The sequence below is a fragment of the Monodelphis domestica genome, chromosome 7 (assembly GCF_027887165.1).
Source record: "Monodelphis domestica isolate mMonDom1 chromosome 7, mMonDom1.pri, whole genome shotgun sequence".
NCBI classification, from domain to species: domain Eukaryota; kingdom Metazoa; phylum Chordata; class Mammalia; order Didelphimorphia; family Didelphidae; genus Monodelphis; species Monodelphis domestica.
Window position 1 is genome coordinate 195,236,201 of NC_077233.1, and position 20,717 is coordinate 195,256,917.

A 20,717-nucleotide genomic window follows, 5' to 3' on the forward strand; every position below is an offset into this window, starting at 1 on the left:
CTGGGAAAAGATGGGATCTCACATAAGGATTTGAAATGCTACATAAAACCAGTATTAGATTGGCTGGTGCAGCCCTTGGGGTTTCAGTCATTTCATGATTAGCTTGTGGTCTGATGGAAGAAGGGAAGATGATTGAATGACAACAAAGAGGGCAGCTTGATGGCATAGTGCAATGATGGTGAACCTTTTAGAGGTGGAGTCCCAGCTGCTACTCAGACTGAATGCCATGCCCCTCCTCCCATCAAGTGCTGGGCATACCCTGTCCCCCCCTTACCCTGTACAGGGGACAGAAGAAGCTCTCCCATTGGGCTGATGGGTGGGGTAAATGATGTTTGTCCTCAGTGAGTGTAGAGAGGGGTAGGGGAGTGGCCTGAACACTCTGGTCCCCTCTAACTCTGCTGCCTGTGAGCCACCCACCTTCCTCCACTATGGGCTCCCATTAGGCTGCTAAGCAGAGGGGTGGGGGATGTGAAAAAATGTCCTCAGTTGGGGTGGAGAAGGGGAGGGGAGTAGCTCTACCCAATTCCCTCTGTCTTTCTAGTAACAAACTCTGGGGGGTCAGGAGGGTGACCAAGTGCCTACAGAGAGCACTATGTGCCATCTTTGGCACCCATGCCAAAGGTTCACCATCATTGGCATAGTGGATAGTCTGTTGGGCTTGGAGTCAGGAAGATTAATTTTTCTATATTCAGATATGGTCTCAGTCACTTAATAGCTGTGTAAACCAGGGCAAATTGCCTCTCCCTGCTTGCCTCAGTTTCCTCATCTGTAATATTACCTAGAGAAGGGAATAGCAAACCCCTCCAGTGGTTTGCCAAGAAAACCCAAAAAGGGGTCATAGAGTGTCAGATGTGTTTGAAATGACTGAACAAAAACAACAAAAGTGGGTGATAGAGCCTAAGGAATGAGGTTTTACTGTTCAGTTCCCAAAGGTAACTATGCAGGCCAGGACCTAATAGCTTGTGGAAGAATCTCAGCCCCATGGTCTAAAGAAGACTGAATTAAAGCTCACTAGGCTATGGTTAGTGTTTCTTATTTGAGTGGTTTCATGGAGACTTGCTATGAGGAAGCCTTCCCCTCCTGATTCAGAAGTGACCTTCCAAAACTGTTTTAATCTTAAAATCACATAGGATCATAGACTGAGAACCAGAATGCACGTTAGGAGTCAATTTAGTACCTCTCATTTTACAGTTAAAAGAATCAGGGCTTAGAAGACTAAATGACTTGTTCAAAGTCACATAGCTAGTTAGTGTCTAAGGAATGGTTTGAACCAGGACTTCATGACCTCAATGCCAATACACGATCCACTATATCTATATCATGCTGCCTTCTAAGGGAACCAGTACTTGCTAGGATGCCCCAACAGGGAATATAGTCCCTACTGATATCAAGGGGAATTATTTATTCTAGGAGAGCAAAAGATGAAAACATAAAAAACAAAAACATGAAATTCCTCTTTTGGCCTTGGGGCTGCTGAGGTCCCTAGAAAACTGGTGTCCTTGGCACAACCCTGCGAGAAATGGGCTTGTCCGTTGTTCAGGCATTTTTCAGTTGTGTCTGACTTTGTGACTTCTTCAGGGTTTTCTTGGCAAAGATCCTGGAGTGATTTGCCATTTCCTTCTCCAGCTCATTTTAAAAATGAGGAAACTGAGGCAAACAGGGTTAGGTCCCTTGCCCAGGGTCACAGCAAGTTAAGTATATGAGACTGGCTTTGAACTCAGGAAAATGTCTTTCTGACTCCAGGCTGGGTATTTTACCCACTGCACCACCTTGTTGCCCTAGAAATGCGGTTCGAATTCAGCTCATCCTGATTCTGAATCTGGCTCTCTTTCTTATCATTATGTAAATGTACATATATATATATATACATATGTACATATGTACATATATATACAAATATATATATACAAATATATATATACAAATATATATATACAAATATATATATACAAATATATATACAAATGTACATATATATATATATATACACACACACATAATATGTATATGTGGATACATATATGTACATTATTATTATTGCTGTTGCTTGGTTGTTTTTTCATTTATGTCCAACTATTTGTGACCCCATTTGGGGTTTTCTTGGCAAAGATATTAAAGTGATTTGCCATTGCCTTCTCTCTCTTTTTTCTTTTAAGTTTTAAATTTTATTTATGTATTTGTTACATTAAGATATATATTTAAGTCTGTTTCCTTCCTCTCCTCTCATTAGAGAAGGCATCCTTTTATAAAAAATGATATATTAGATATAAAACTATGTCTTATTTCTAGTTATCAGTTCTGTCTCTAGAGGTGGACATACACAAGTCATTCTTCGAACAGTATTTCTGTTGCTGTATAGAAGGTTCTCTTGGTTCTACCCGTTTCCTCTTCATAACTTCATGTAGGACTTTCCATGTTTTTCCAAAATTAATCTATTCATAATTCTTTTAAAAACCCTTACCTTCCATCTTAGAATCAATACTGGGTATTGGTTCTAAGGCAGAAGAGTGGTAAGGGCTAGGCAATGGAGGTTAAGTGACTTGCCCAGGGTCACACAGCTAATAAGTGTCTGAGGCCAGGTTTGAACCCAGGACCTCCCATCTCTAGGCCTGACTCTCAATCCACTGAGCCACCCAGCTGCCCCTTATTCATCATTTCTTATGGCACAGTTCTTTATTCATTTTACATATGAGGGAACTGAGGCAAATAGGGTTAAGTGACTTGCTCAGGGTCACATGGCTGGGAAGTGTCTAAGGCCACATTTGAACCCAGGACCTCCCATCTCTAGGCCTGACTCTCAATCCACTGAGCCACCCAGCTGCCCCTTATTCATCATTTCTTATGGCATAGTTCTTTATTCATTTTACATATGAGGGAACTGAGGCAAATAGGGTTAAGTGACTTGCTCAGGATCACAGAGCTAGTAAGTACCAGAGAACAGATTTGAACTCAGAAAGATGAGTCTTCTCAATTCTATGTAGAGTACTCTATCCACTGTGCCACATAGCTGATATATATATTTATATATATACATATATATATATATAGCCAGACACACAGACACACATATACAAATAGGTATCTATGTGTTTATGCACATATATTTCTATTTTAAAGCTGGAAAGACAGGTAATTCTGTTAAGCCCAAATGGTATTAGGGATGCAAGGAGTATACTTTAGCCTAGAGTTTTTCTCCAAATGTGCTCCTCTGGCAATGGCAAATAGACTCTTGCAGTAGATTAATATAAGACAAAAATTACAAAGTAACTAGTTTGCACATGGATCTGAAGTAAAATATGTTAGAATGAAAGCTCTTAGAGGACAAGGAGTATCTCACTTTTTAATTTGTTTTTTCTGTGCTTTGAGCAGTGCCTGGCATCTAATGAGTGCTTCATAAATGTTTGTTCACTCATTTTAGGGTACCATTTTTTAAGAAGAACCCTGGAGGCAGCTGTGTGGCTCAGTGGATAGAGAGCCAGGCCTAGAGATGGGAAGTCCTGGGTTCAAATATAACCTCAGACCCTTTCTAGCTGTGTGATCCTGGGCAAGTCACTTAACCTCCATTGCCTAGTTCTTACCACTCTTTGAATTGGAACCCTTACTTAGTATCAATTCTAAGACAGAAGGTGAGAGTTTTTACCAAAAAAAAAAAAGCACACTGACAGTCTGGAGAGCATCCTGAGGTGTATCAAGAAGGTGAGAGGAAAAACCAATGTGAGATTTAGTTAAGAGGAACTGGGTATGTTTAATCTGGAAACCTTCAAGTGGAATATAATAATTATTCTCAAGAATGTGAGCGGGTGTCACATTAGATTTGGTACTTTGAACCCCTGAGGGCATAGCAATGGGTGAAAGTTTTATTGAATAAGATTTCCACTCAATATAGGGAAAACATTTCCAAGTTGGAGTCACCATTGGGTGGAATGGGTTACCTAAAGAGGTAGAGATTTCCCATTCATTAAAGGTCTTAGAGCAATGGCTAGATGACCATATTGGTAGGTGTAGAAGAAATTCTTGGCCAAGGACCTTGAAAACCTCTTATTCATTGATGAGCTACTAAATTTTATAATTCTTTATTGTTCTTTGATAAAATGACAAAGCTTGAAGAGCTCTGAGAGCTAATCTAACCCTGTCAGTTTTGGGGATGTCAGTCATTTTCAGTCTCTTTGTGATCCTATTTGGAGTTTTCTTGGCAAAGATACTGGGAAGAAATTTCCATTTCCTTCTCCAGCTCATTTTATAGATAAGGAACTGAGGCAAATTCATGCCTTTCCCAGGATCACACAGTTAGTAAGTGTCTGAGGATGGGTTTGAACTCATGATGATCTGTCTTCCTAATTCCAAACCCAGAGCTCTATGCAGTGAGCCACCTAGTTGCCCATTTTTGGGAAAACTGAGTCCAAAGAGACCATACAAAGGAGTCAAACACCTCTAACTAGTTTGTGGATAAGCTTGGGCTAGAGCTCAGGTCTTGTGACTTCTGACTCAGTTCTCTTTTCACTGCCCCATATGGAATCCCATGTTTGTAAAACTGCTGAGATAATTTAGCAAAAATAGTTGATCCTGATTGGCTTCATAGAAAGCACGGTTTAAGTCATATGCTATTAATTCCTGCCTCCTGTCTTATTACTAGCTAGAAAAACCTCCCAGAAACTTCTACTGAGTGACCTTCTTTGAATGTTTTTTTCTAGATCAGCACAGTTGGTTAAAATCTTCATAAGTTATTTAGGCAAAAAGACTGAGAAGTCATGTTCCTGTGGCTGATGCCAGAGTGAGTCACCTCCCTGAGGAAGGCCAGTAGCATTCAGTTCGAGCCCAGAGTCCATTCTCCTTTAGCACCAAATTTGAACAAAAAAGAAGAGTCCTAGTTCATGCCAGTCACCTCCAAGCATTCTCTCTCAAACAGGAGGGTTGTTTATGTCCATTATTCTTACCCTAAGATACTATTTCATGGCACCTTGAGTGTAGGTGAAGATAAGAAACTATATTTTCTTAATCAGATAAACATAGTATTTCTGAATCTGAATTTTAGCAGTAATGACTTGATCCATTAGCTATGTGTGAGGGGTTTCGATAATCTTCTGAGTTTCGAATTACAAATCATCATGTCTATTTGGAGAAAATTCCTTGGAGGTAATTGGGAATTGTATATTTTTTAAATAGTCAAGACATGCGTAAGAGTACTTTTTTAGCTAGAAGAAGACAAAAGTCTCTAAGGAACAACAGGATTGTTTATAGATAAAGCAAATCTCAGCATTGACAAATGGTAAGGGAACTAGTGAAATTGTTAAAAGTGGTTAACAAACAGTGACCTCTTTTAGATCTACTTCCAGCTATGGGAATCCTAAACCAAGAAAAAAAAGGAGTAACCATTCTTCAGGACAGAATTCTGATTTAGTGAAGCAAGGAATGTTGTGTCTTAAGAAGTTTTATTTCTCAGTTCTTAGAAAGTGACAGAAAAATCTAAAGATGCAAGAATAGAGCCAGCTTTAAGAGTAGAGTGTGGGGGCAACTAGGTAGCACAGTGGATAGAGCATCAGGCTCGGAGTTGGGAGGACCTGAGTTCAAATCTGCTCTCAGACACTTCCTAGCTATGTAACTCTGGGTAAGTCACTCAGCCCTGATTGTCCAGCCCTTGCTGCTCCTCTGTCTTAGAAATGATACTGAAACAGGCCAGGTTTTTTTTAAAGAACATAACATAATAAGAATCAGCTTTCTTAATGACCTTTTAAAATAAGTCAGCATTCAATCAATATTTGGTAAGAAAAGAAATTAGAAATGTATAGTATGCAAGTTTCAGAAAATTATCAGTGATGCAGGCACAGAGGTATAAATGCATAGGATTGTCACAGGTGGGCTCTTAAACCTACATTACCAGGGATTTCACTGGGTATCAATACCTATAGAGATAGCAGGTATGAGCGTAAGAAAATGCAAAATAAGGCAGAACTCTTCCTTGTTTAAACTATTAGCTAAATATTTCTCACCTTAATATTCCTCACCTTCAATCCCATGTATAATGGGAGTTTGTGTGTGTTTGTGTGTAGCCCTTTGCAATACTGACAACAATAGTGGGACTGTTAGACAATGTGATACAGAAAAAAACCTTGATTCTCGAGTCAGAGGACTTGGATTCAAATCCTCTCACACCCTTACTATATATGTCATATTACTATGTAATACTAGTTGCTTGAAGATCCTTACCAGTATTTTAACAAATTCAGTTTAATGTTTCTAAATACCAGTTTCCCTATACTCCAGCAAGCTGTTTAAAACTTCAAGTTCTGCCTTTTTGGCTCAGAATACTTGTCAGTGTAGCACAGATATGGTTCAACTACCTCATATAGACATTAAAAGTAAGGTCATTTTTTCCCTTTTTCAAAAGCACACCATGATCTTCCAGTGAAAGTATCTATGTAATTGCTGTGTAGTTATCAGGCCAGACCAACTTCATACTGTAATGGGGATTAGAACAGCACAGTTGTTTTTTTCCCCCTACCTGATCCTTTGACCCTATGTGAAACTTGGCAAATCTTTAACTCTTACAAGGGAAAATCTAAGCCAAGAGAAAATTTACTAGACTGTTGGCTGCAAATGGTTGGGGAGATGCTTTGGACAAATTAAAAGTACCTCACATCTCTCTGATGCTAAATTATGACATCTTATCATACAAATTTAATAGCCACTAATGTTTATAATTCCAGGTAATATAACCCAGCTGATGGTTATTATTATTATTATTTAAAAAGCAAAGCTCATGACTTAGGACAAGAGGGCATTCTGTTCTGGCCAATAAATAAATGTGATTTTTCAGCTATAAAAGGACAAAAGGTCTTGAAGTAGTCCTGTTGGGCAGTATTTCCCAGCCTTGTTTTTTTGGCAACTAATCATGGAGCTGTACCAATGCCTTCCAAATGACTTCCATTTTTGTAGCAGTGCAAAGAGTTTGTTAGATGAGGTTAGAGTAACATGATGGTATGATGAGTAATACCGAGTGTTCACATTGCCTAGACATTTCGTTAACTATATATTCATCAGCACTAACAGAAGCTGGATAGGTAGTTCATTTTCCTTTTGAATGATTGATCTATTTTTTTAAACATCTATTTGAAAATTTTATTTAATTAGTCAATTTAGAACATTTTTCCTTGGTTATAAGAATCATATTCTTTCCCTCCCCTTCCCTCACGCCTTCCTGTAGCTGATGTGAAATTTCCACTGGGTTTTCCATGTGTCCTTGATCAAAACCTATTTCCACATTGTTGATGTTTGCACTAGGATGTTCATTTAGTCTACATACCCAATCATATCCCCCTCGACCCATGTGATCAAGCAGTTGTTTTTCTTTGGTGTTTCTACTCTTACAGCTCTTCCTCTGAATGTGTATAGTGTTCTTTCTCATAAATCTCTCTGAGTTGTTATGGATCATTGCATTGCCATATGGAGAATAATTATGGAGAAGTCCATTACATTCGATTGTACCACAGTGTATTAGTCTCTGTGTACAATGTTCTCCTGGTTCTGCTCCTCTCGCTCTGCATCAATTCCTGGCGGTCATTCCAGTTCACATGGAATTCCTCCAGTTTATTATTCGTTTGAGCAAAATAGTATTCCATCACTAACACATACCACAATTTGTTCAGTCATTCCTCAATTGAAGGGCATTCCCTCATTTTCCAATTTTTTGCCATCACAAAGTGCACAGCTACAAATATTTTTGTACATGTCTTTTTCTTCATTATCTCTTTGGGGTATAAACCCAGCAGTGCTATGGTTGGATCAAAGGGCAGGCAGTATTTTAGTGCCCTTTGGGCATAGTTCCAGATTGCCCTCCAGAATGGTTGGGTCATTTCACAACTCCACCAGCAGTGCATTAATATTCCAACTTGTCACATCCCCTCCAGCATTCATTACTTTCTGTTGCTGTCATGTTAGCCAATCTGCTAGGTGTGAGGTGATACCTCAGAGTTGTTTTGATTTGCATCTCTCTGATTATAAGAGATTTAGAACACTTATTTTTCACGTCCTTATTAATAGTTTCAATTTCTTTAACTGAAAATTGCCTATTCATGTCCTTTGTCCATTTATCAATTGGAAAATGGCTTGATTTTTTGTACAATTGATTTAGCTCTTTGTAAATTTGAATAATTAGACCTTTGTCAGAGATTTTTGTTATGAAATTTTTTTTTCTGAATTTGTTGTTTCCCTTCTAATTTTGGTTGTATTGGTTTTGTTTGTACAAAACCTTTTTAATTTGATGTATTATTTATTTTTCATTTTGTAATTTTTTTCTAACTCTTACTTGGTTTTAAAACCTTTCCTTTCCCAAAGATCTGACAAGTATACTATTCTGTGTTCACCTAATTTACTTATTGTTTCTTTTCTTTATGTTCAAGTCATTCACCCATTCTGAGTTCATCTTGGTATAGGGTATAATGTTAATCCAAACCAAATCCCTTCCATACTGCCTTCCAATTTTCCCAGCAGTTTTTATCAAATTGTGGATTTTGGTCCCAAAACTTGGGATCTTTGGAGTTATAAAAGACTGTCTTGTTGAGGTTACTTACCCCAAGTCTATTCCACTGATCCTCCTTTCTGTCTCTTAGCCAGTACCATATTGTTTTGATGACCTTTGCTTTATAGTATAGTTTGAGATCAGGGACTACAAGGCCACCTTCCTTCACATTTTTTTTTCATTATTTCCCTGGATACCTTGATCTTTTGTTCTTCCAAATGAACTTTGTTGTGGTTTTTTTCTATTTCAGTAAAAAAGTTTTTTGGTAGTTCAATGGGCATGGTGCTAAATAAGTAAATTAATTTGGGTAGGATGGTCATTTTTATTATGTTAGCTTATCCTACCCATGAGCAATCAATGTTTTTCCAATTGTTTAGATCTAGTTTTAATTGTATGAAGAGTGTTTTGTAGTTTTGTTCATATAGTTCCTGTGTTTGTCTCAGCAGATAGATCCCTAAGTTTTTTATATTGTCTAGGGTGATTTTAAATGGAATTTCTCTTTCTAATTCTTGCTGCTGAGATGTGTTGGAAATATATAGAAATGCTGATGACTTATGTGGGTTTATTTTGTATCCTGCAACTTTGCTAAAGTTGTTGATTATTTCCACTAGCTTTTTAGTTGATTCTCTAGGATTCTTTAAGTAGACCATCAACAAAGAGTGATGGCTTGGTCTCCCCATTGCCTATTTTAATACCTTTAATTTTGTTTTCTTCTCTAATTGCTACTGCTAGTGTTTCTAGTACAGTGTTAAATAATAGAGGTAATAATGGGCATCCTTGTTTCACTCCTGATTGGAGTGAAACTCCACACTCTCATTGGGAAGGCTTTGAGTTTTTCCCCATTGCAGATGATGTTTGCTGATGGTTTTATTAATTTTAGGTTTTATTATTTATTTATTTATTTTTTTAAATAAATATATATTTATTTATTATTTTTATTATTTTTAGGAAAGGCCCTTCTATTCCTATGCTTTCTAGTGTTTTCAATAGGAATGAGTATTGTATTTTGTCAAAGGCTTTTTCTGCATCTATTCAGATAATCATGTGATTTTTGTCAGTTTGCTTGTTGATATAGTCAATTATGTGGATGGTTTTCCTAATATTGAACCATCCTTGCATTCTTAGTATAAATCCTACCTGGTCATAATGAATAACCCTCATAATCACTTGCTGGAGTCTTTTTGCTAGTATTCTATTTAAGATTTTTGTATCTATGTTCATTAAGGAGATTGATCTGTCTGTAGTTTTCTTTCTCTGTTTTTGACCTGTCTGGCTTTGGAATCAGTACCATATTTGTGTCATAAAAGGAATTTGGTAGAACTCCTTCTTTGTTTATTATGTGAAATAGTTTGTATAATATTGGGATTAGCTGTTCTTTGAATGTTTGATAGAATTCATTTGTGAATCCATCTGGTCCTGGGGATTTTTTCTTAGGGAGTTCTTTGATGGCTTGTTCAATTTCTATTTCTGATTGGGTTGTTAGGTATTCTATTTCTTCCTCTGGTAGTCTAGGCAGTTTATATTTTTGTAAATATTCATACATATCACCTAGATTGCTATATTTATTGCCATATGATTGGTCATAATAATTTTAATGATTGCCTTAATTAGAGGTGAGGTCTCCCTTTTCATCCTGGATACTGTCAATTTGGTTTTCTTCTTTCCTTTTTTAATTAGATTGACCAATACTTTGTCTATTTTATTTGTTTTTTTCAAAGTACTAGCTTCTAGTCTTTTTTATTAAATCAATAGTTCTTTGACTTTCAATTTTATTAATTTCTCCTTTGATTTTTAGGATCTCTAATTTAGTCTTCATCTGAGGATTTTTAATTTGTTCACTTTCTAGTTTTTAAATTTGCATGCCCAATTCATTGACCTCTGCCCTTCTTAATTTGTTAATATATAAACTCCAGGATATAAATTTCCCCCTGAGTACTGCTTTGGCTGTATCCCATATGTATTCCATAGGTTTTGAAAGAATATCTCATAATTGTCATATTCTTCAATTAAATTATTAATTGTTTCTATGATTTGTTCTTTAACTAACCAATTTTGGAGAATTGTATGGTTTAATTTCCAATTAATTTTTGATTTGCCTCTCTATGTGCCCTTACTAATTATTATTTTCATTGCATTATGGTCTGAGAAGGTTGCATTTATTATTTCTGCTCTTTTGCACTTGTTTGCAATGTTTTTATGCCCTAATAAATGGTCAGTCTTTGTGAATGTACCATGTGCTGCTGAAAAGAAGGTGAATTGCTTTTTGTCCCTATTTATTTTTCTCCACACATCTACTAACTCTAATTTTTCTAAGATTTCATTCACTTCTCTTACCTCCTTCTTATTTTTTGGTTTGATTTATCTAGTTCTGGTAGAGGAAGGTTCAGTTCTCCCACTAGTATAGTTTTTCTATCTATTTCATCCTTCAGCTTCACTAGTCTCTCCTTTAGAAATTTGTATACTATGCCATTTGGTGCATACATGTTGAGTACTAATATTTCCTCATTGTCTATACTGCCTTTTATCAGGATGTAATTACCTTCCTTATCTTTTTTGACTAGATCTATTTTTACTTTGGCTTTGTCAGATATCATGATTGCAACTCCTGCCTTCTTTTTATCAGTTGATGCCCAATAGATTTGGCTCCATCCTCTTACTTTTACCCTATATGTGTCTACCTTCCTCATGTGTGTTTCTTGTAGGCAGCTATGAATCGTAGGGTTTTGGTTTCTAATCCACTCTGCTATTTGCTTGCATTTTATTGGTGAGTTCATTCCATTCACATTCAGAGTTATGATTACCAGCTGTGTATTTCCCAGCATTTTGATTTCCACTCCTAGACTTACCCTTTCTTCTTTCACTATTTCCTTCTACACCAGTGTTTTGTTTTTAATCAGCCCCCCTCTACTGCCTCTTCTTATTCCCCTCTTATTTTCTTTACAGTCTTTTAAAACTGCCCCTACCCTCTCCCTCCCTTGTATTGCTTACCTTCCTACCACTCCATTTGTAACCTTCTATCTCCCTATAGGGTTCAAATCAGTTCTTTACCCCAATGTATTTTATTATTCTTTCCTCTTTGAGTCAATTTCAATACATGTAAGAATTGAGTATTTCCTATCTCCAACCTCTTTACCCTTTCAGTGTATTGATGTTCTCCCCCCTCCCTCCATTTGCTTCTTTGCGATGTATAAATTTACCCCATTTTGTTTCTTTTCCCATTTCTCTTAATATTAACCTCTTTTTAAACTCTAGTTGTGATATGCACATATATCTATTTATGCATACATATATTTATATATATATTTATATCTTGGCATTTCATCCTATATAGTTTGTCACTGTTCCCTCTAAGTATAATTTTTCTAGCTACCCAGGTGATAATAACAATTTTTAAGAGTTACCAATATCCTCTTTTCTTGTAGGGATACATATCATTTTAACTTATTGGGTCCCTTAAGAAAAGTTTGTTTTTTGCTTTGTTTTGTTTTTGTTTTTTCCTCCTTTATTAATTACCTTTTGATGATTCTCTTGAGTTCTGTGTTTGGGCATCAAATTTTCTGTTCAGGTCTGGTCTTTACAAATGCTTGGAATTCTTCTATTTTATTAAATGACCATACTTTCTCCTGTAATAATATAGTCAGTTTTGCTGGGTAGTTGATTCTTGGTTGTAGATCTAGTTCCCTTGCTTTCTGGAATATCATATTTCATGCCTTTCGGTCCTTCAGTATAGATGCAGCCAGATCCTGTGTCATCCTCACTGTGGTTCCATGGTATCTGAATGACTTCTTAGCAGCTTGTAATATTTTTTCCTTGGTCTAATAGTTCTTGAATTTGACTATGATATTCCTGGGTGTTGTCAGTTGGGGATTAAGCACAGGAAGTGATCTGTGGATTCTTTAAGTATTTACTTTTCCCTCTTGTTCTAGAATATTGGGGCAGTTTTCTTGGATTATTTCCTGTAGGATGATGTCCAGGCTTTTTTTTTTTTTTTACTTGCTCTTCCAGTACACCAATGATTCTTAAGTTGTCTCTCCTGGAACAATTTTCTAAATCATCTGTTTTGTGAATGTTCCATATTTTCCTCATTTTTTCATTCTTTTGATATTGTTTTATAGTTTTCTACTGCCTTGTGAAGTTGCTTGCTTCTAATTGTATTCCGGTTTTTAAAGACTGAATTTCATCCCTGGTTTTCGGTCATCCTCCTTCTGGTCTGATTTTCTTTGGAGGTAATCTTTCATCTCCTTTGCCTCATTTTCAAGCTGATTGATTTTGGCTTTCAAGACACTATTTTCTCATTTCAATTCACGTGCCTCTGTTTCCAAATGACTTGTCTTGCTTTTTAGCTTCTTTTTCCAGTTGTCTTCAGTCTCTCTTAATTGTGTTTTGAATTCTATTTTGAATTTGTCCAAAGCCTGTGTCCAATTCACTGGGGTTTCTGTGTTTTTTCTTGGTGTTCCTTGATCTTCCTCTGTTACATTTGCTCTTTGTTCATTGCCTATATAGAAGCTGTCGATTGTAATTTCTTTTTTCTTTTTCTGATGTTTGCCCATATGTGCCCCTTCTTTTCCCCCTGTAGTTGCTTGAACTCTTGCTCTTCTCATTATGTGTTGGATTTGTGGGTTTGGGCTTTTCTGTCAGCCTTCACCCTTGGAGCTTAGCAAGGCACTTGGAGCATTCTGTGGGGGAGGGGTGTTGGAGGTTGAGCTTCCCTGCCCTCTGAAGGCTTAATGAGATTAAATCCAGCTGAGTTGATCTTTCAGAGCTGTATATGCCCTATGGCCAAAACCTTGGGAAGGGGGGGGGGGGATGCAATATGGAGTGTCTCTGCTGCGACTAGGCTGCCTCCTCTGTTCTTCTTCTCAGGCTGCCTCCCAGTCACCTATGTTCAGAGTCCTGAACCTGGCACAGCTTTGCCCACAAGGTACTCCCTCCAGACTAGCTCCCTTGCCTGCCCAGAGATTCCAGCCACTGCTGGAGGCTCAGTACTTTAGGTGTGGGAGGGCTCCTGGGACCTTCCCTCTTCCTTACCCTTAAACCTGAGTGTTCTCAAATTTAGGGTTTTGCGAGGCTCAGCCTTTTAAGTTGAGCCCAGCAGGAGGGTTCCTTGGCTTTGTCCTGTTGTTAGGTTTGGTTTTCAGTTCCCTAGGAGCATTTGGTTTTTAATTGGTAAGGAAGGGTTTTCAGAGACCTGAACTTTCACTGCCTCTACTCCACAATCTTGACTCTGCCTCCCCTGGTAATCTTTTTTAAGAGACAATATAGCATGGTGGTATGTGTATACTCTGCTCTTGGATTCAAAACACCTTCATTCAAGTCATACTGCTTTCTCTTATGGCTATATCATGCTAGAAAGATCAGTGAAGTTCTATGAGTTTATTTCCTCTTCTTAAAAAGTTGTTAATATTTAAACTATCTACTTCTTAGGTTTGCTATTGGAAAAGTGCTTCAAATTTAAAATGCTTAAAAAGGAGAGAGAGAGAGAGAGAGACAGACAGACAGAGAGAGAGAGAGAGAGACAGAGAGAGAGAGAGAGAGAGAGAGAGACAGAGAGAGACAGAGACAGAGACAGAGACAGAGACAGAGACAGAGAGCGCGCTATTGGCTTGTCATTTCATCAGGTATACTTATAGGTAAGAATAAGGAGGTGTTCCGTAAATAAAGTATCTCTTCATTACTTGAGGAAGAATGCTTATGATTCCCAATTAGATGTCTGAGTAACTATGCAGTGAGTTTTCTTTTTCTTCGATTAATAAAAAAATTTTGTAAAACCATATAACTTGTTTCTTTATATATATATATGTAATTATATATATAGCCATATATACACTCCCCACATAATTCAAAATGCCTGCCTTATTTTCTGACCTTTCTTGTGTACTCTTCTTTGTATTTTTAAAAAATTAATTTTATTTTTTTAATTAATGGAAATTCATTTTCTCTCCCACCCAATTTCCTCTGCCCCAGTTGAAAAAGAAAGAAAAATAAAACTTGTTACAGACATGTATAGCCAAGCAAAACAAATTTTCACATTGGGTTTGTTTAAAAAGTCTCAATTTTTACTCTAAGTTCAACCCCTATTTTTCAGGATATGGCAGCATATTTTATCATATGGTCTCTGGAATTAGTGTTTGGACATTGTGTTGATTAGAGTTCCTAAGTCTTTTAAAGTTGTTTGTCTTTACAATATTGTTATTATATAAATTATTCTATTTCTTCTCACTTCACTCTATCTTAGTTAATATAAAATTTCCTAAGTTTCTCTGAATCTGTTTCCTTCATCATTTCTTATAGCATAATAATATCCTATAACAATCTATGTACCATAGCTTGTTTAGTCATTCCCCAATTGATGAATACTCTTTGCTATTGCAAAAAGAGATTACGCAATGTGTTTTCCAGGGAACTAGCCAGATGAAATTTATTTTATAGATTGTTAAAAAATAAAGTGTCTCTTTTCTTGTTTTCATTTAAATATTGCCATATAATTTTTGAAACAGAAGTAACTTAAACTTAGCACTTCAAAGTTTTCAAAGTACTCTAAGTTTATTATCTCCTTTAAGTCAAATAATAATAATAATAAACACGTAGGACAGTGCTTGGCACATAGCAGGTACTTAATAAATGTTTATTGATTGATTCACTCACAATGTCCCTATAAGGAAAGCATTTCAGGTATTATCTTCATCTCAGCTTTACAGATGAAGAAAACAGAAATATCAAGTGATTTGTTAATGGCCTCACTACTAAGGGTCAATGATGGTATTTGAATGCAGGCCTTCTTGGTTCCAACTCCAACACTCTCTCCACTATGATTTATAACATGGAGCTCTACCCATTCCTATTTAGACCCATCGTTTATTCAGAAGCCTTCATGGAATTCCTTCTTCTCTCCTTCTGAATAACAGTAACATTTATCTTCCTACATGAATGATAGTACTATATACATGCATGTAATCTTAGTGCTTTTACATCATTCATTACAAATAGGGAATATCAAGCCATATGTGTGTTTGTTTACATATATATACATATATAGATGTGTATACTTTTTATTTGAAATCCAATAACTTTTGTCTTTTGTAGAAATATAGATGTATCCATGAGTATCAGTATTAACTCAAAAGATTATTTTTTTCATCCAGTTATTTTCATTCAGAATCAAACAAAAGTTCTAAGAAATTTTCTGATTTTGTTTAAAATTTGCCTTTATAAACAAAGATCCAATCTAAGTAGAACATTTGTTTCTCCCTTAGGTTCTGATCACCTTCGTGAAAAGGATGGACTTTGGGCTGTCTTGGTCTGGCTTTCAATCATTGCAGCCAGAAAACAGAGTGTGGAGGAAATTGTTAGAGACCACTGGGCCAAATTTGGTCGCCATTACTACTGCAGGTAAGCATTTGGTCAAGGTTATAAATAAGGAGAAACATTTTGGAAAGTGGTTCTCAGTGCTGTAGGTGACTAGAATACCTATGAGGACATCTCTGAAAAGGTACTAGGGGAATATAGGGAGTGGCTCTGTGAAGCATCAAACATCTAGTAGTAGTGTTCTTAACCAACTATGAGCTTTATAAATGGGGTGAACCAATTTGCTTTACTTCCATACCCCACCCCCCTGCTCTCCTTTTATCTTAGAGTTTTCTGCAGTGTGAGGAGGGAGTTTTAATTATAGAATAGCAATCAATCAATCAAGTTTTTATTTGTTAAGACATACTAATTGCCAAGTACTCTGCTAAATGCTAGAGACAGAAGCAGAAGCACAAGGAAAAAAGTACTACCTACCTTGCAATGAGCTCAATGAGCTTATACTCTAATGGGTAGATCACAGCTACCTGTAAAAATATATACAGCATGCTAATAAACATAAAATTATACCAAGTAATGAAATGCAAAGTAGTTTGGAGAAGAGGGCATAAACAGCTCAAGGAGATCGGGAAAGGATTCATGCAGAAGATAGTACCCCTGTGTCATCTAAAAGGAAGAGATAGCCTCCATGAGGTAGATGTAGGGAGTGAGTGCATTCCAGTGGGAGATGAGGTGTCATGTTTAAGGAACTGAAAGTTAGTTTGACTGGATCAGACTACAGAAGAATGAATCTTGTCAAGTGAAGACCAGAAAAATAGTTTGGGTCCAGGTAAAGTTTGATGATGGCAATACCCACATCACCAATAGGCACACAAAGAAACAAGAACTTGTCCCAGGAAAGAAAAGTTTGACCATCACTGGCTCAATTGTGTTTATTAATGAAGTGCTTGCTATGAATGAGTAAGGCTTTTTGCTAGGCACTAGGGTTATCAAGTCCAAATAGAAAACATGGTCCCTGACCTCAGGGAACTTATATTTTACTGAATGTAAGTTCCTTGTAGGCTTATATTCCACTAATAGAGGAAAATTCCAGAGAAATTTTGGTTGACTTTACATTGCTGAGGCAATTAGGTGGCTCAGTAGCCAGGAGCACTGGACCTGGAATCAGAAAGACCTGAATACAAAACTGGCCTTAGAGACTTCCTATTTGGGTGATTCTGGACAACTCAACTTTTTGTTTTCCTTAATTCACTGAAGAAGGAAATGGCAAACCACTCTAGTATCTTGACCAAGAAAACCCCATGGCCAATATTGGCCTGCTGTGGTCAACATGGTCGTGACATGACAGACATGGACTGACCAACACAAATTATGTTGTAGGGAGTTGCTAGAATTTGGTGTTTAATTGAGTTTCAGATAGGCTTAAAAATGGGCTTTGCTTTTTATAAAGAAGCTTTTCCTGCACCTTGAAAGGTCAAATGCTGAGATAAATACCAGAGAAAAAGGTAATCCGTGACTCTTCTAAGTAATATCTGAGTGACTTGGAATTCCAGTTATGCAACACTCAGTGAAAATTAAGTTTTAGGCTATTGGCTATGGCTGTCCAGTCTTGTAAGACTATGATGTAGTGGATGCCTCAAAAGTACTTACTGTGCCACTGAAATGAGTAATCTTAGGGCAGGTAAAGACTTCTTCCTTTAGCCTTTATTCATAACAGGGGCCCAGGAACTTGGATTCTTATGGCTAAAGGATAAGAGACACACTGAACCTCATTCTATATCACAAGCTACCCTGGCGCAGCACATTCTGATCAAGCTTATTGACATTGCCAAGCTCTCTCAGCATAGCAAGGTCTGATTATTCCCTGCTTAATAAAAGTTTTCTAAGCTCCTGATTTGTATAGTGACAATTTTGTCTGCTGCCAACATTGGGAAGAAATTGTATTATGACTAATATGTTTATGATTTATCTCATTTTTATACCAAAGATAAATATTCTATTCACTTTTCTCAAAACAAGGACCATGATAGAAGATATCTAATAGGGGCATTTTCAGTCTGTGTATAAAGATTTTCTAAGTCACTAAATTCTTGCCAAACAAAGCATCATGTGCATTCTAGGGATAAAAGAGAAGTAGGTACAAATAACAGGTAAAATTGGCCCTTTTCCCCAAACAGTGACTTTTAGTTGAAGATCTGTTGAGGAAGTAAGCTGAGTATAAGCCAGCATTTTGCTCTTTGGGAGGGTTATCAAGCAATTACAATGCTGCTGTGATGTTTTATTAAAGTGAACTGTGGAAGTATCCTTTCTCCATCAGTTATTGTCTGTATGACCTTGGACAAGTGGACTCAAAGGACCTGGATTTAAAGCCTGGCTTGGCTATTCACTACCTGTGTGGCAAGTGTTTTGATCTCTATGAGTATCAGTTTTTTAATCTACAAATTTTTAATCTGAAAATCAAAGGAATAGATGGACTGGATGGTTTTTTATGTGCCTTCTATTTTATGTACCTTCTAAATCTCTGATTCTAAGATCCCATGTTAAAAACTCTGGGTCCCAATTTTTTCAGCTGAAAAACTGTAGGGATTGGATTACATGACTTCTAAGGTGGCACCCAGTTCTAAATCTGTGATCAAGTGATCCTGTGCAAATTAATTTGCAGAAATATATGAGTTGTTCTGAGGGTGACCTTGTTATATGGGCTAATGGAACTCCATATGAATTCAGTGTACAAAGTATTTGGTCTCATGCTCCGGTGTGTTGAAAAAGCCACTGGTGTATAGAGATAAGCATAGTAGTAAACAGGTCTTTGTTTTGTTAGCTAGGACTGCTAAATAGCCTGCTGGTTGGTCTGTCTGTAACAAATTTCTCCTCACTATAACTCATTTCGATTCAGCCACCAAAGTGATTTTACTAGAGCATAGATCTGACTATCACTTCCCCACCTACTTAATAAACTCCAATGGCTCCCTATTACTACCATGGCCAAATAAAAGCCTCTATTTGGCATTCAAAGCCCTTAATTTATCATACCCTCATCTATCTTATCAGTATTCTTACATTAGAATCAATGATATGGGCATCCTTGTTGTTCCTCAAATAAGATGCCACATTTCTCAGTTCCAGGCATTTTCACTGACTGTTTCTCCAAGTCTAGAATGTTCTCTCTCTAATCTTTGATTCCTGGCTTCCCTGGCTTCCTTCAAGTTCCACCTAAATTATCATCTTCTTAAGGAAACCTTTCACAGTCCCTCTTAATCTAATGCCTTTTCTTTATTAATTGCTTCATATTTATTTTTCACATAGCTAATTTCTATGTAGTTTTTCTTAAACCCTTACCTTTACTTACAATACTGTGTATTGGTTCCAAGGCAGAAGAGCAGTAAGGGCTAGGCAATGGCGGTTAAGTGACTTGCCTAGGACCACACAGCTAGGAAGTATCTGAATTCAGATTTGAACCCAAGACCTCCCATCTCTAGATCTGGCGCTCAATCCACTGAGCCACCCACCTATCCCCTCTATGTAGTTCTTGGTCTTTTGTCTCCTCCATTAGTTTGTGAGCCACTAATGTATAGAGACAAGCATATTTGGAAATAGCAAATAAGTAAACTGACTGAGACCTGCACATTTCTCATCTTATGGTAACAACATTCTCCATGCCTATGGTCCAGCCTCACTTGGGATCTCTTTTAATTTTATGGAAACTTACTACTGTTTTGCTGTTTCACATGAGTAAATGATGATTACTCCACTTGTTGAATCTTTTCCATTTCTGTCAATGACTTTAACAAAGTCTGAAATGTAAAATTTTCTCAGGTAAAGAAAGTATAGCCTTTTTTTGGTGAGTTTTCTTTCTTTTTTTCTTTCTTTTTTTTTGGTGGTAAGGGGAAAGAAAACCAAATATAAACTAATCAAGAAATAAAAAAATACCAAGATAAAGTGATACTTGACAAAGAATTTTGGATGGGCATCCTTAATGAGTTTACACTCTAATGGAAGAGAGCATGTAAAATAATGAACATATGACATATCAGGAATACATGGACGGTGTTCGATAAATAACTAGGAACATACAAGACTTATATGGAGTAGATGGAAGGTACTCTGAATGGAGAAGGCATTGGCAGCAGGAGGATGGGATTAGGAGAAAGGGCAGTCCATTCTAGGTGTGGTAGACAGCTAGCACAAAGACAGGAGACAGAGCGTCTTGTTTGAGGAACTAAAAATGGGCTAACATGCGTGGATTTTAGAATACACAGAGAAAAGTAAGGAAAGTTAGGGAGATAGGAAGAGCTTATAAAGAGCTTTACATGTCAAACAGAGAAGTCTACATTTAATCCCAGAAATAATAAGTCATCACTGGAGTTCATTGAGCAGGGGGAGTACTTGGAGAGTTGACCACAACTTAGTTGGAAGCTAAATAGAGGATAGCTTAATGTGGGGAGGTTTGATGCAGGGAGACCACTCAGAAAGCTATTGACATAGTTTAGGGAAGAAGTGATGAAGACCTGAACTAGGGCTGTGGCTATGTGAGTCAAGACAAATACTAAAGATGTTGTGAAGATAAAAGCAAGATTTGCGATGAATTGCATATGTGAGATGAGTAAAATTGAAGAGTGGCTAGGAAGTTAGTCATGCCCTTGATAGTAAAAGGGAAGGTGGAAAGGGGTGGTTTGGGGAGAAAGTTGAGATTGAGGTGCCTACGAGACATCCAGTTTGAGATGTCTAAAAGGTAATTGGGGTGATATATGACTGCAGCTAAATAGGGAATCTAGGGCTGAATATATATATCTGGAAATCATCTGTATAGAGATGATAATTGAGGTGACGAGGTAAGGAGGTCAAAGTAAAATAGCAAAGAGCAGAGAGTGAAAAGAAGAGGGCCTAAGACAGGGTCTTA

The 20,717-nt window shown here is 37.1% G+C and overlaps 1 protein-coding gene across 1 annotated transcript in view; it reads left to right on the top strand.

Annotated features, from left to right (window-relative positions):
• PGM5 (phosphoglucomutase 5) overlaps window positions 1-20,717 on the top strand; it is a 242,042-nt gene that overhangs the window by 139,012 nt on the left and 82,313 nt on the right. Inside the window, exon 8 of the mRNA XM_001365519.4 lies at window positions 15,769-15,904. Within this exon, the coding sequence (XP_001365556.2) occupies window positions 15,769-15,904 (136 nt within the window). The remainder of the gene's footprint in view (window positions 1-15,768; window positions 15,905-20,717) is intronic.